The sequence below is a fragment of the Enhydra lutris genome, unplaced genomic scaffold (assembly GCF_002288905.1).
Source record: "Enhydra lutris kenyoni isolate GAN:26980312 unplaced genomic scaffold, ASM228890v2 scaffoldscaffold16, whole genome shotgun sequence".
Classification (NCBI taxonomy): Eukaryota; Metazoa; Chordata; class Mammalia; order Carnivora; family Mustelidae; genus Enhydra; species Enhydra lutris.
In genome coordinates, this window is record NW_019154100.1 from 31,726,549 (window position 1) to 31,739,760 (window position 13,212).

Genomic DNA, 13,212 nt, shown 5'->3' on the forward strand with positions numbered 1-13,212 from the left:
TGTATTATACACTATAAATTAAAAGTATCTGCAAATTAAAATGAATGATAAATAACTCAGAAGAAAAACATATAGACAAAGGAAATAAAAATACAATTTTACAAAAGAAGTGAAATAACATGGAATTGAGATACTCCTGTCCAACTCTCAAACCAGCAACTTCTTTTGAAATTTAAGTGTCTGATACTCATGAGAGTCTATGAGCAGCTTGATAAACTGCTGGTAGGAGTGTAAGCAGGTATTTCCAGAGGTTAGTTGAGCAATAAATGTATTTTTTTAAATCCCTAAAAATATACATAGTCTTGGACCAAGCAATTATACTTCTAAAATGTATTCTCAAAAGTATTTATGGATGTTCTCTAAGATTTAGTCCTTTTTCATTATTATGAAAAATGAAAAAAAATCAAAAGACACTAAATAACCAACAATAGGAGATTGATTAAACAAATGATTTACATATAACATGAAGCAAAGCTCATAAGATGTTAAATAGATTACCAAATATTATCATTGCATTTTGTTTTAAAAAGTATATACACCAAAAAGTACTGGGAGTATATAAAGATACATTAATAATTTTTAGCATTTGCTGATAAAATCCCAAGTGATTTTCTTCTTCCTTTTTGATTATCTGTGTTTTCTCAAATGTCTATATTGGCCTAAAAGTTCTAAAATATCTCTAAAGTCACATACAAGTTTCTACGTAGTAAAAAGTCATATATGGACAGATCACATCACCTCAAGAGTACGAATTCCTTGAATACCAGGTTCTAAGTCTGATTTATCTTCATCAACTACTCCCAAGATATTAACTTAGGGCCTTGAATAATGACAATTGCCACTTATTGAAGGAGCACCATGTGCCAGGTGTTGTACTAAATTGTATCTTTTAATATAGTAAAATTCAGTAAGCACTTTTCGGAAGAAGGAGGGAAGGAGGACAGATGGAAAGGAATAACTGAATAAATGTCCAAAGATCTGAAATAAGTTGGCAGCTCTCTCACCAGGAAGTGACCTGCTCACTTTTGAGGTCCCTTATAACTTGCAGGCCATACCAATGTGCCAAATCATTTCTCCTTCTGAAGACCTGAGCAAAAGGACGAAAGGGGTTAGGAGGAGAAGGACCACACTAGAAACCTGGGTTTTAGAAGCCACACGTTTTAGAAGATCTCAGAGGGAACTACCAAGTAAAGCTTTAAAAATCACTTTTAGAAGGTTTCTTACCAGATTCAAGAAAACTAACATTAACATGACAATTGCCTGTTAATGAATCCCTTTGACCTTGGCAAGGTTAAGTTCATTTTCACAAAAACTCCCAAGCAGTCACCATCACCATTAGAGGGTGAAAGATAAATTAGACATAGTTTCATAGGCACCTAAATAAGTAACTCAGGACAGTGTGTGAGCTCTCACAAAGAACAATGAGGCCAAGGGAGTGCAGAGGGGCAACTTCTTTCTGATGGGGAAGGACAGCACAGGAGGTGGCCAGTGAGAGACAGGATAGATGAGATTTCTCAAAGCCGAGTTAGGGAAATGGCATTCCTGGCTGAACAGAGCAAAGGCTCTGAGGGCTGGGATCTGGGTAAAGACAAGTAATGATGAGTGTGGGGAAGATACACGTTTGAAGTGACAGTTGAGGCAGGAAACCCTAGCTCAAGCCAGAATGGGGAGGCTTGGGAAGCAGGCTAAAGAGTTCAGAGTTAACTCTGAAAGGAACGTGTTCAGTCCATGGCCCAGAAATCTTGGGCCACTTCATTAAAAGGAACAAAGTATTCCAAAAATGAGCTCCTCTCCATTGGTACCTTCTTGCCCCTGGCAATTTCCTGCTGCAATGGCAAGCAGAGGCAGCCCACCAAAAAGCAAATCAACATACCACCTCATTTTCAAAGGTTTGAGGGTTAAGTTCAGATTTAAAGCCATAGTGACCAGCGCATACCCAGAAGTAGAAATGCTGGAGTAGCTCCTTGGCACCTGGCTTTGCCCTGTTTCTACAAACTCTGACATTCCAGAAAGGAAGCCTCCCTGGTTTTGTCCACCTCCTGGGAAGATGAGGGGCCAATCTCTGGCCAGTTCTTTCAAAACAGTGCACAGCATGGGACCAGTAGTGAAAGCATCCAGAACTGTTCTCTTGAAATTCAGGGTCAAGAGGGTCAGCCCGCTAGTCCTGCTACCTCTAATAGCCCCTCTGGGACTCCTCTTGGTAACAGGTTTCAGAAGCGAAGAAAACAGAGAGCCACAGCGAGTCCAGAGGACAGGGGACCCCTTTTGCTCAAACATTTCGGTAACATGATCCATCCCTCCCTGCCTGGATTCCGTGCCTGTCTAACTGGTTCTCTCTTCCTCTTCCTCTCCCTCTCCCTACCTTCTTACATACATCCTTACTTCCCTCACCTGCCTTTCTCTGTGCCCCTTTCTCCTCCTTTAAACTTTTGTAAAAACCGTCCTTCAGTCTGTCTCTGACTCAATCTCTGTGCGTCTGTCTCTTTCAGCTTCTGCATCTCTTGTTTCTGTCACTATCCCCACGTCTCTGTCATTCTATTAGTCTCTGTCTCTGTTTCTGACCTGATTATCTAGGTGTTTCCATAATGTCTCTGTGTATCTCTGTCTCAGTTTCTATGGTGTCCACGTCTTTCTGTCACTCTCTGACTTCCCTCTTTCAGTATTTCTAGATCCATCTCTCCATTTCTCTGCCTCCATCCCTGTCTCTATCTCTCCTCTCTGATTTACGTTGCTAAAGTCGCAGCAAGGAAATGGAGCTGTTCAGAAAAGGGTAACCCTGAAAACCAGCTCCAGCAGGCTGCCGGCTCAGAGCGGTGGGAGCGGCACCGCGGGGACAGGCCCGGGCGCGGCGACCCCCCACTCACGCGGCTCCCTGGCCCCGTCACCGCTCCCCAGGGCTCCCCTCGCGAGAGCCCCGGGGCCCTGCCGGACCCCTGACCACCTCCCGCCCCCACTTAGGAAGGACCCTCGCAGCCAGGGGAAAGGAGCCAGGAGTCGGACAGAGGGTACAAAGTTCTCACCGATGGTGAAGCTGTAGCCATCGATGCTGAAAGTAGCGCTCCGGCATTTTTTGAAGCCCTCTTTCCTGTTGCTGGTGTCCGTCATGGCTCGGCCGGCGGGCGGCGTCCCGGGCTTCCCCGCGGCGCAGCGCGCAACCCCGCGCCCGCGCCCCGCGCTCGGCGATGTCCCCTCCCCCGGCCGCGCTGCGCACGGTCCCCGCAGCCCCGCCGCCTGCCCCCTGCAAGCCCGAAGCGTCGGGTGCGGGCGCTGGGGCTGCAAGTCCGCCCAGGCTTTAGACGCACCGCGCGATCAGCGCGCGGCGCCACTGCCCCATCCCCGGTGCCAAGTTCCAGATAGGGCGCGTGGAGCGCTAGGAAAGGGAGGCGACGCGCGCCCCAGCGTGGGGACGGGGGCTGAGCAGGTGCGGAAATCCCTGTCTTTTCCACCCTACTCTCTGTGAGCGCCGAAGCCAGCGCGCTCGCCTGTTTTCTCTCTCAACTTCGCCTTCCCCTCTCTGGGGGCTGGTGGGGTTTGGGGACTCAAGGGAATGGCTCAGATCTGGCGTCGTGCTTCTTCTAGACGTTTTCTCTGGCAGGCAGCAGAGCTCCCAAAAAGCACATCAACAGATGGAAAAGCAAACATCTAAGCCGGTCAGATGCTGCCAAAGTTTACTCCAAACAAGGAAGTCAGGGAAATCGCCACGCCCACTTCCTCCCAGCAGATGTCCCCTCAACTAGCCGGGAGCCCCAGGAGATTACTGCTCAGCAGTCCCTCACTAGAGATGATTATCAAAGCAACCCATATTTGTGGCCACGTGCTTTCACACAGAGGCTCGAACGTATTCGATTTACAACAGTGTTCTAGCCCATTCCTCAGGGCACGTCCCAGCTCTCTCCAGTATGGCTTTGCCAAATAATTAACTCCTGGTATTTAGGGAGGTAAGAGATTTTACCAGTCCTACAGCTAGCTAACCCTCTTGCTACAGGATGAGGAAACTGAGCCTCAGAGGGGCTTGATTAAGGTCCTACAGATAGAAAGTTGCAGCGTTAGACATAGTATCACTTTCTGACACCGATCACTGGCCCTTCCAGTACCTGAAATGACCAGCTAACAGTTACTGAGGATTTAGAGTTGCACTGTTCTATGTCAGGGACTAGGGAGCTCATGTGAATAGACCAGAGCCCAGTCCCTCGGTGGAGTCCACCCAGTGTCACATGTAGAATGACAGTGCTATGCTCAAACTATTGGGAGACTACAATTAATTTAACTTCATTTGCTGTGATGGGATTTGACACAATTAATAAACACTTATCCATCAGAGAGTCAATCAAGTATATTTAGAGAGTCAATCAGGTTTGTTCCTAATTGGTTCCAGTTGAGTTGAGGGAGCAGTGGGTCCACATGTCTTCAGAACCTAATTAAAATTAGAAACCCTCTCCAAAAAAAGGCACATCTACACACATGTGCAGTGTTCTACACACAATTTCAGGTGACTCATAAAACTCTCAAGCCCCCGGGTTAATGAATGTCTCAGGGAACTGAATCTCTTTCAATTAACCATATACTTTCAGAGACATAGGTGTTTCTTTCTTTATGTCAGATGTCTTGGAACTTCAGTTATAAATTATCTCAGGAAAGACCTAGATACCTAGACCCACATTCATATTGATAGTATCCTTAGATCAATAGCAAGATTAATTGATCCACAAGGCAACAGGTGACAAGGACCTCATGTCACACATAATGACACATCTCAGCTTGGAAACCAGGGGTTGCTTCGACTCTAAGATACTCCTTGAGACCAGAAATGGTTACAGCATGAAAGCCTCAAAAGGGATCTATAGACAGACAGACTTGGGTCTGAAATCTGATTCCACCATCTACCAGCTATGCGACCATGAGAACGATGCTAGACCTTCATGAGTCTTGCTTTCCTCATCTTATCCTGAGGATTAAGTGAGAGGATGAAACCCAGACATACAGTGGGCATTCAGTTACTACAATTGCCAGGTGGCTCCCAACTTTCATTACGTAGACACTGGAAATTTCTTCTCCATGACAACAATATATTTTAGTTATGGCTATCACCATTAATTTTGTAAATAAGGAAAATTTTACATATAACATTTTTATGTATATTACCTAAAATATTAGATATATTTTTTAATTAAGTAACGAAAAGGAGTTTCCAATAGTTCCCATTCCCCTGTATTTCTCGCACTTTCCCAAACCTTTAGCAGAAGCACCTGCCTTCTTTTGTGTCACTGAAAATCCTGGAGTGAGGAGCCTGAAAGCCCTGTGTGATAGTCTCCTATAGTAAATTATCAAGAGAAAAGAAAACCCTAATGCAATGGAAATTTTTCCTTGAGTGAGCGAAATTAAAACTTGGTATTTAATCACTCTTAGCAGAAAAGCTTTTTGAAATAAAATCTATAAAAATAATAACAACGTGATCATTTATCTGTCCCCTAAAGACTGGTAAAAATAACTTGCCTGAACAATTAGAACTGTCTTTAAACTGCTTCTCCCCAGAATCATTACCTCTCTCCCTGGTTTTAGAGATTGCACACCTACAGAACCACTAAATGCATTGCTTCAAGTGCAAAGTCTCAAAGCAGCCTTCTCAGTGTGGAGCTCTCACAACAAACCAAGTGAAGTCGAGTGCTCACATTACATAAGCCAAGAAAGAATGAGCTTGAGACTAAGATCAAAAGAAGCATTGCTTTCACTTGCTTGCTCAGAAATGCTCAGTCAAGGGCGCCTGGGTGGCTCAGTGGGTTAAGCCACTGCCTTCGGCTCAGGTCATGATCCCAGGGTCCTGGGATTGAGTCCCGCATCGGGCTCTCTGCTCAGCAGGGAGCCTGCTTCTCTCTCTCTCTCTCTCTCTCTCTGCCTGCCTCTGTCTACTGGGATCTCTCTCTGTCAAATAAATAAATAAAATCTTTAAAAAAAAAAAAAAGAAATGCTCAGTCAAGAATGCTTATGAGGTAAGAAAACTAAACCAAACAGCTAAGCAGATGTATGGATGCTGCAACCTTTGTCAGAGCAGGGGTTGACCGACTAAGGCCACCAGGACAAATCCAACCTGTCACCTGTTTATGTGGTCTTCATGCGAGGAATGGCTCTCACATTTTTAAGTGAGCGAAAAAAATTCAAAAGAAGACCAAGTCTTCCGACATGTTAAAACTATATGAAGTTCAAATTTCAGTGTTAGAACATTGACACACCCTTTTACTTACATATTGTCTATGGCTTGCTTTTAAAACAAAAGGCAGAGTTGAATAGTTGTGCCCAAGACTGTATGGCCTGCAAAACCAAAAATATTTACTATCTGACCCTTTACAGAAAATGTTTGCTCTTAGTAGTAAATATCCTACACCTGTCTGGACTTGGATAACTTCTAGTTTTACTACATTTATTTTAAAATAAATTGAGGGGAGACACCTGGGTGGCTCAATCAGTTAAGGGTCTGCCTTAGGCTCAGGTCATGATCTCAGGATCCTGGGATAGAGCGCCACATGGGGCTCCCTGCTCAGCAGCAAGTCCGCTTGTCTCTCTCCCTCTACTTCTCCCCCTGCTTGTGCACATGCAGACTCTTTCTCAAATAAAATAAAATTTAAATCTAAAATAAAATAAAATAAGTTTGGAAAGGAAGTATCTTTTTTTTAAACTACTAGAGTGGATTCTAACAAGGAAGGTACAGCAACAAATGTGTCATGAGGGAAGGAAGGAAAAAACAATACACACATTCATAGCTTGATCCAGTATTTGGCCAATATTAATTATATTAAGATAAATCTCTCCCAAGAGGTAATGCATGACCCTACTTCATCTTAATAACTCAGTACCTAAATCAGCTCATGGCTCATGGATGAAATCATGTCCTTCAAAATGTAACAACTACATAGGAAATAGTAAAAATCTGGTAGGATACCCCTTTGACACAGGTACTACTCTCATGTCCTTGGAAACTCGCTGTGCAGGGGTTTTCATGAGAAAGAGTGCCAATAACATGTATTTATTGTTCCTTGGTCAAAATGTCTAGAAAAAGATGAGACACTGCATGTAGCATATGTTATCAAAAAGTCAGCTTTCCAGGAAAATAACTTTTTATCTGTCACACCAAAGAAAAGACAGCTCTTCAACATTTTGTTAATACATTTCAACCATTCTCAGGTAGGAAGCTGTCTACCATTTGGAATTCTCCCAACAGCCAATGGTCGAAGAATTGTAAACCCAAGTTGCCCCAATACCCCTCATGAACACCCACTGAGCTGTCTGACAGCTATTCCAAATTCTGGGAGAGGCCCCCCTCACCTTCACATGATCACAGAAACAGCTGCAGGCAATGAAGTTTCTGAACTGCAATCCTGTTCCTCGGGCTGTAATTGGTAAGATCTAGATGGAGCTAATGAGTATATTTGCTGGGAACAGTAATTATTAGAGGTGAAAAGAAAGTTCCAGCACATTCCAAGGGTGCCTGTGTGGCTCAGCCGGTTAAGTATCTGACTCTTCATTTTGGGTCCGGTCATGATCTCAGGATTGTGGGAATGACACAGGGCCCTTATCCCTCTCTTTCCCCTCTGCCCCTCCCCACACACACGTGCCCACAAGAACTAACTCACTCACTCTCTCTCTCTCTCTCAAATAAATAAATAAAATCTTTAAAGAAGGAAAGGAGGAAAGGAAGGAAAGAAGGGAGGGAGAGAGGAAGGAAGGAAGGAAGATGGTTAATTTCAGGACACTCAAGACCCATTCCAGCCAGTATCTGAAAATCAGCCCCTCCCAAGTTCCATAATACGCCCGCCCTCATACTATATTCCCTTTTATACCTTTTATACCTCCCTATGAGGTATAAAATACCTCATACTATATTCCCTTTTTGTGAATGACCCAGCATAAGGGAGTTTTTCTTGCTTGCAACCAGCAGTGCTCACTAGTCCACCAAACATACTTCCTTCAAAGCAGAACACAGAGGAAGAAGAAATGAACAGAGAAAAGGAGGAACCAATCAATCATTATTGAATGCCAACTATGTGTTGGGCATTATGCTAACCAAGAAGTGGTCCCTGGCTTTGAGGACTTTACGTGAAAAATAAGTTCCAGACGGTCTCAGGAACAGAGCATCCGAATGAGAGAGCAGCCTCACAAAGTCTGCATGTAGGGAGGCAAGTCCTCTTCAGCTGTCACTAACACCCCTCTCAGTTTCATTTTGCTTCTACCCTATTGCTTCCCTAGGGCCCATTCTTTATTTCTCATATGAATTAGGCCCAGGGATGGCAGAGACCATCTATGTAAACAGGAGAAAAAAAGGAAAGTGCCTATATCTTTGAGGGTCCAAGAAACATACCGGAAAGACACCTGGAAGGCCCTGATGGAGATGACAAAATTCTATTTGCACAACAAGGCAATTTTGCTTTGTGATAAGGACAACCCCCTGTCTACTCTTTTTTCTAGTTTTATATGTTATTAGTCCAGTTGTGAAAGTGACTATTTTTCAGTACCTGCCTTCAGTGTCAAAAAATTCTTCAGTGTCAAAAAGTATTAAGTAGCAAATTAGAGTAAATTCAATTTTGTTTTTGCAACAAGAATTTGGGGAAATCTTTCCAATAGCCTTTGTAGTCTGGAGATTTTGAGAATGAGAGTGACATAAAAGACTGTCTTGAATATATTTGACATAATCCAGAATACAAGCCTGAGATATTCTTTCCCCTCGGACCACTTGGTTTGCCTAGAAACCTCCTCCTTAAACTTTAAGTCTCCACTGATGTCCTAGGTCCTCCAGAAAGCATTTCTTGCCTGTCCTTCCTGGAGGGAGGTGGCCACTCTGGGAGTGGCCGGTCCCCAGAGCCTCCCCAGGACCCCATTCTGCATGTCCATCCCTAGAACCATCACGCTGCACTCATACTGCTTTTTTACACACTGGTCATCCCGTGAGGATACGAGCTGCTGGTAGCAGGGTTGGATCTTCCATCCCACGCCCATCCCACGCCCATCCCACGCCCAGTAGTGAGGGCCTACTCTGGGCCCAGCCCAGGCCCAGAGTAGGCCCTCACTAGATTTAACGAATTAAAGAGTGAACACAGATGTAATATGCAATGTTTCATGCCAAGAGGTGACATGATGGGGGTAGAGACTCATTCGCAGGCATTCCCTCCCTCTGCCATTCCTCTATCTTCCTCTATGATGAGATTCAGAGCCAGTTCAAAACACAGCTCCATAATGAACAGGTTAGCAACATTTAAAATTAATAAACTAAAGCAAAAGCTCCTCTACTTGCTAACTGTGTGACCTTGAACAAATTGCTTAGCCACACTGAGTCCGTAAAATGGAGACATAATACTTATCTCATAGGGAATAGGTGATTTATAATATGATAATTTATGTTAAAGACTTACTCTGAGGATCACCTGGATGGCTCATTCTGTTAAACATGCAACTCTTGATTTTGGCTCAGGTCATGAACTCGGAGCCCTGAGACTGAGTCACTCCTAGGGCTTTACACTAAGCAAGGGAGTCTGCTTACGATTCTCCCTCTCTCCCTCTTCCTCTGCCCCTCCTGCACTCTTTCTCTCTCTCTCCAAAATAAATAAATAAATCTTTTTAAAAAAAGACTTACCCTGAACCTGAGTCATGGTAAACTTTCAGTAAAAATTTTTTAACATTATCCTCATCACTAGTACACTAGATCCCTTCTGTGCTTGTTTTTTACATATAGTGTTTGAGATAATCCATACTTGGAGGCAAGAGAGACAAGGCTTAGGGTCCTCTCACCCCTGGGTCCAAGCTCCAGAGAATCAGTCTCGCCAGGAGCAATGGAGCCATAGGTTCCAGGCCTCTATCACTCGGCTGAGCTGCGGACACTCGCAGGGCTCCTCAGAGCTGGAGTCCGGAGCGGAGACAAGGCATGGTTCAGACAGCACCTGAGGAGATGCTCAGTTACTCTCCACCCATGTACACACGCCAGCGTCCAGTGGCCTCCCCATTACACGACACTTCCGTCAGCTGCACATTAGCACACCTGGGCATTTAGTAGACGTGCTATGGCCCCCATCTTCTAGGTCTCCGGGCAGCATTAACTCAGTGGACCACAGCTGCCTCCTTAAGATGTCTTCTTGCTCCCGGGCATCCAGGACACAGCTTGCTCCTGATTTGTTTCCCAGCTTTCTGGCTAATTCATTTACTGTCATGTAACCAGGAAACCCCTCATCCTGGAAGTTCTTATCTCCTCACACTCTTCCTTCTCTGGCTGAACAATCCTCTTCACTCTGGAGAGCTCCCTTAATGGCTCTCCAGTATCTTTTTCCAGCTGCTGGAAAGAGATGCCTTGTGGCTCAGGAAAGTGATTGTCCACACCCTTAAAAGCATAATATTTTACTAGCAGTCACTATGCCCCATGGTCCACAGTGGCCACTGACTCCATGCTGTTTTGTCTCTACACAAAGCCAGGCTCATAGGCATGAAGCTCCATCACTCCCCAGGACAGCATGAACATGGCTCATGACAACTATGGAATGGGGACAAAGTCTGGTCTCCTGACCAGAGCACCCAGACCCAATGGAACTCAAAGACACCATGGCAAACCCATGGGCTGACCTTCTATATCTCTGCCAGAAAAATAGTTATAGATATCTTGGGCAATGGTGTGTTTGAGCCATAGTTTCTTCTGGCTGCAACTACCTCTGACCTTTATTTAGTGTGCTATAAGATTAGTCGGTACCCACTGCCACTGCTCAACAAAGGCAAAACACAGACACTTCAATGCCACTTAAAACAGTGGTTCTTCATGACAATAGCATGCTGAAATCACCTTGGAACTAGAAATCATACAGACACCAAGATTCACCAAAACAGATTCTGATTCACTGGTCTTGGATGGGAAGTCTAAGCACTGGTATTTTTTAAAAGCTCACTAGATGATTCTAGTGAGAAGCCAGGGATAAAAACCACTACTGGTTTGCAATATTCATCCCAAACATTCCTGGTCTATTTCCAACCTATTTCCATCATGATGTTTCCATCTGGCGTCCGACTCCAACCTGTTTCCATCATGATGGTTCCATCTGGCTCCTGACTCAAGGTCATGTCTTCCATTGCAAACCCCACCTGTATTTGGGTTTCCTTCTTGATTCTTCACTTTCTCTCAAGGGCTTCACTTAGATACTCCCTATCAACTCTTCTCATTTCAGACTTCCTTGAGAGGGTTCTGACATTCTCTTGCTTCTAGGAGGCCCATAAGAAAAATAATAATAATAATAATAATCATGTATATAAATATATATAATAGTCATTTATATGACTATTATATATATATGACATATATATATATATATATATAGTGCCTACTATGTGCCACATCCTGAATTAGTTTGCATAGCTAATCTCTGTAACAAATATCCAAAGTCTCAGTGGCCCGGCACCATAATAAAGATTCATTTCTTGCTCATTACAAAGCCCAACAGTGAGTAGGGAAGGTGTGTAACTGTGGACTGATTCAGGGGCCCAGACTCCTTCCACCGGGTCACTCCACTGACCCCTAGGTCCCCAGGGTCCTCCAATGGATGCCCCACATCTAGCTGACAGATGAAGAGAGAGAAAAAGACGGAAAACCATGAAGAAGAATTTAAGGGACTAGGCCTGAAAGAAACACATATCCCTTCCTCCCACGTTCCATTAGCCAAAAATCAGTCATATGGCCCCACCAACATGTAAGAGGGTATCTGAGAAATGAAATTAAGAAAGAAAAGAGGGTTTGGTAAACATGAATCCTTTGAAACCCTATCCTTATCACTGTTTTGACCAAATTTGATATCCAAGTCACCAGGTGCTAACACAGTTTATACCCCTGTGCTAGGGCTGAGGGAAAAAAATCTGCCCCCAAATGAGAGTTATAACATTTCAATCTTAAGACCAGGCTCACTTGGGGCGCCTGGGTGGCTCAGTGGGTTAAAGCCTCTGCCTTCGGCTCAGGTCATGATCCCAGGGTCCCAGGATCAGGCTCTCTGCTCAGTGGGGAGCCTGCTTCCCTCTCTCTCTGCCTGCCTCTCTGCCTACTTGTGATCTCTGTCTGTCAAATAAATAAATAAAATCTTTCAAAAAAAAAAATAAAGACGAGGCTCACTTGACCAAAGCACCTAAGCCCACCACCACCATATAAATTAAAGTTTTGCCCCAGAAAAAACACCTCTTTTTCATGTGTTCTGTTGCTGGTATTATCATTTAGAGAAGGTTTAAGAGAACAAACAGTTCTAATAGTATGTTATAGCCCCGACTTTAGAAAGCAAGCCAAAATTATAATTCATTTAGTAGTTAAAAATGACATGATTCTTGTGACATATGACTTTTTCTTTCTGTAACTAGAAAACCTAAATATATAAAAACAGAAAAATGCCAGTATGTTAAGAGGCAAGAGGAATAACAGAGAGTTGCTGAATGATCCTTAGTAGGCCAGCAAAATTTGCCACATCAAACATGCTTGATGAGGCTCAGGGGAATAGGGGATTAGAATAAATACAGAGCATCCAAGGTAACAACTTGCACAGCAATAGGTCCCAAATGACAACCTGTTATAGGTAGAATCTGCTCCCATATGCACTTGGACGTGGATAAGGGAGCACAGTTTCTTAGGGGTCTAACATGGCTCAGGCCACCATGCGCCAGGCTCTGTTCTAAGGACTCTATGCATACATCTCATTTCAAGACCTCCAATAACAAGAATGTGTTATGGAGTTAAGAGTGTCTCACTGCAGTTCTGAAATCCCTGGAGAAAGTAACTCCTCTCAGTGGCAACCTTGGCAACAGAATTATCAAGAGCGCCAGGAATGCTGGAACCAAAGAAAACAGACAGGCAGCCCAAAAGAGGATTTCCGACACCAAAATGGGTTCACCAATTTGGATCCAACTATTTCGTACTACAAGTACAAAATGACTTATAATAGATCTCCTCCATCTGTTGCTCACTGGCAGCTAAATTCATCTCGTACTTTCTTCCAGCTTAGTAACTCACCTCCAACGGGATAGCAAACATGTTCTTTGTCACTAGCAAACATGTACCCACACAGATATACACAGCTAGCCACACACACACGCACACACTCCACTTTTGTGTCTGGATGTGGACTCTGCTGCTGTTAATGATAAGGATGCTGGTGTTTTGGAGAAAATGTGACAGACCAACACAGTTAGAGTAAAGATTAACTACATTAAGAAAAA

At 43.9% G+C, this 13,212-nt stretch overlaps 1 protein-coding gene across 2 annotated transcripts in view; it reads right to left on the reverse strand.

The window, feature by feature from the left end:
* Positions 1–13,212, reverse strand: part of LOC111147299 (phosphodiesterase 1C) — a 598,548-nt gene that overhangs the window by 510,633 nt on the left and 74,703 nt on the right. The window contains exon 1 of one of the 2 annotated variants that reach the window (XM_022503266.1): positions 3,021–3,105. The exons of the other annotated variant lie outside the window; for it this stretch is intronic. Coding sequence (XP_022358974.1) covers positions 3,021–3,105 — 85 coding nt within the window. Of the gene's footprint in view, positions 1–3,020; positions 3,106–13,212 lie in introns of those variants that run through there. 2 annotated transcript variants of the gene reach the window in all.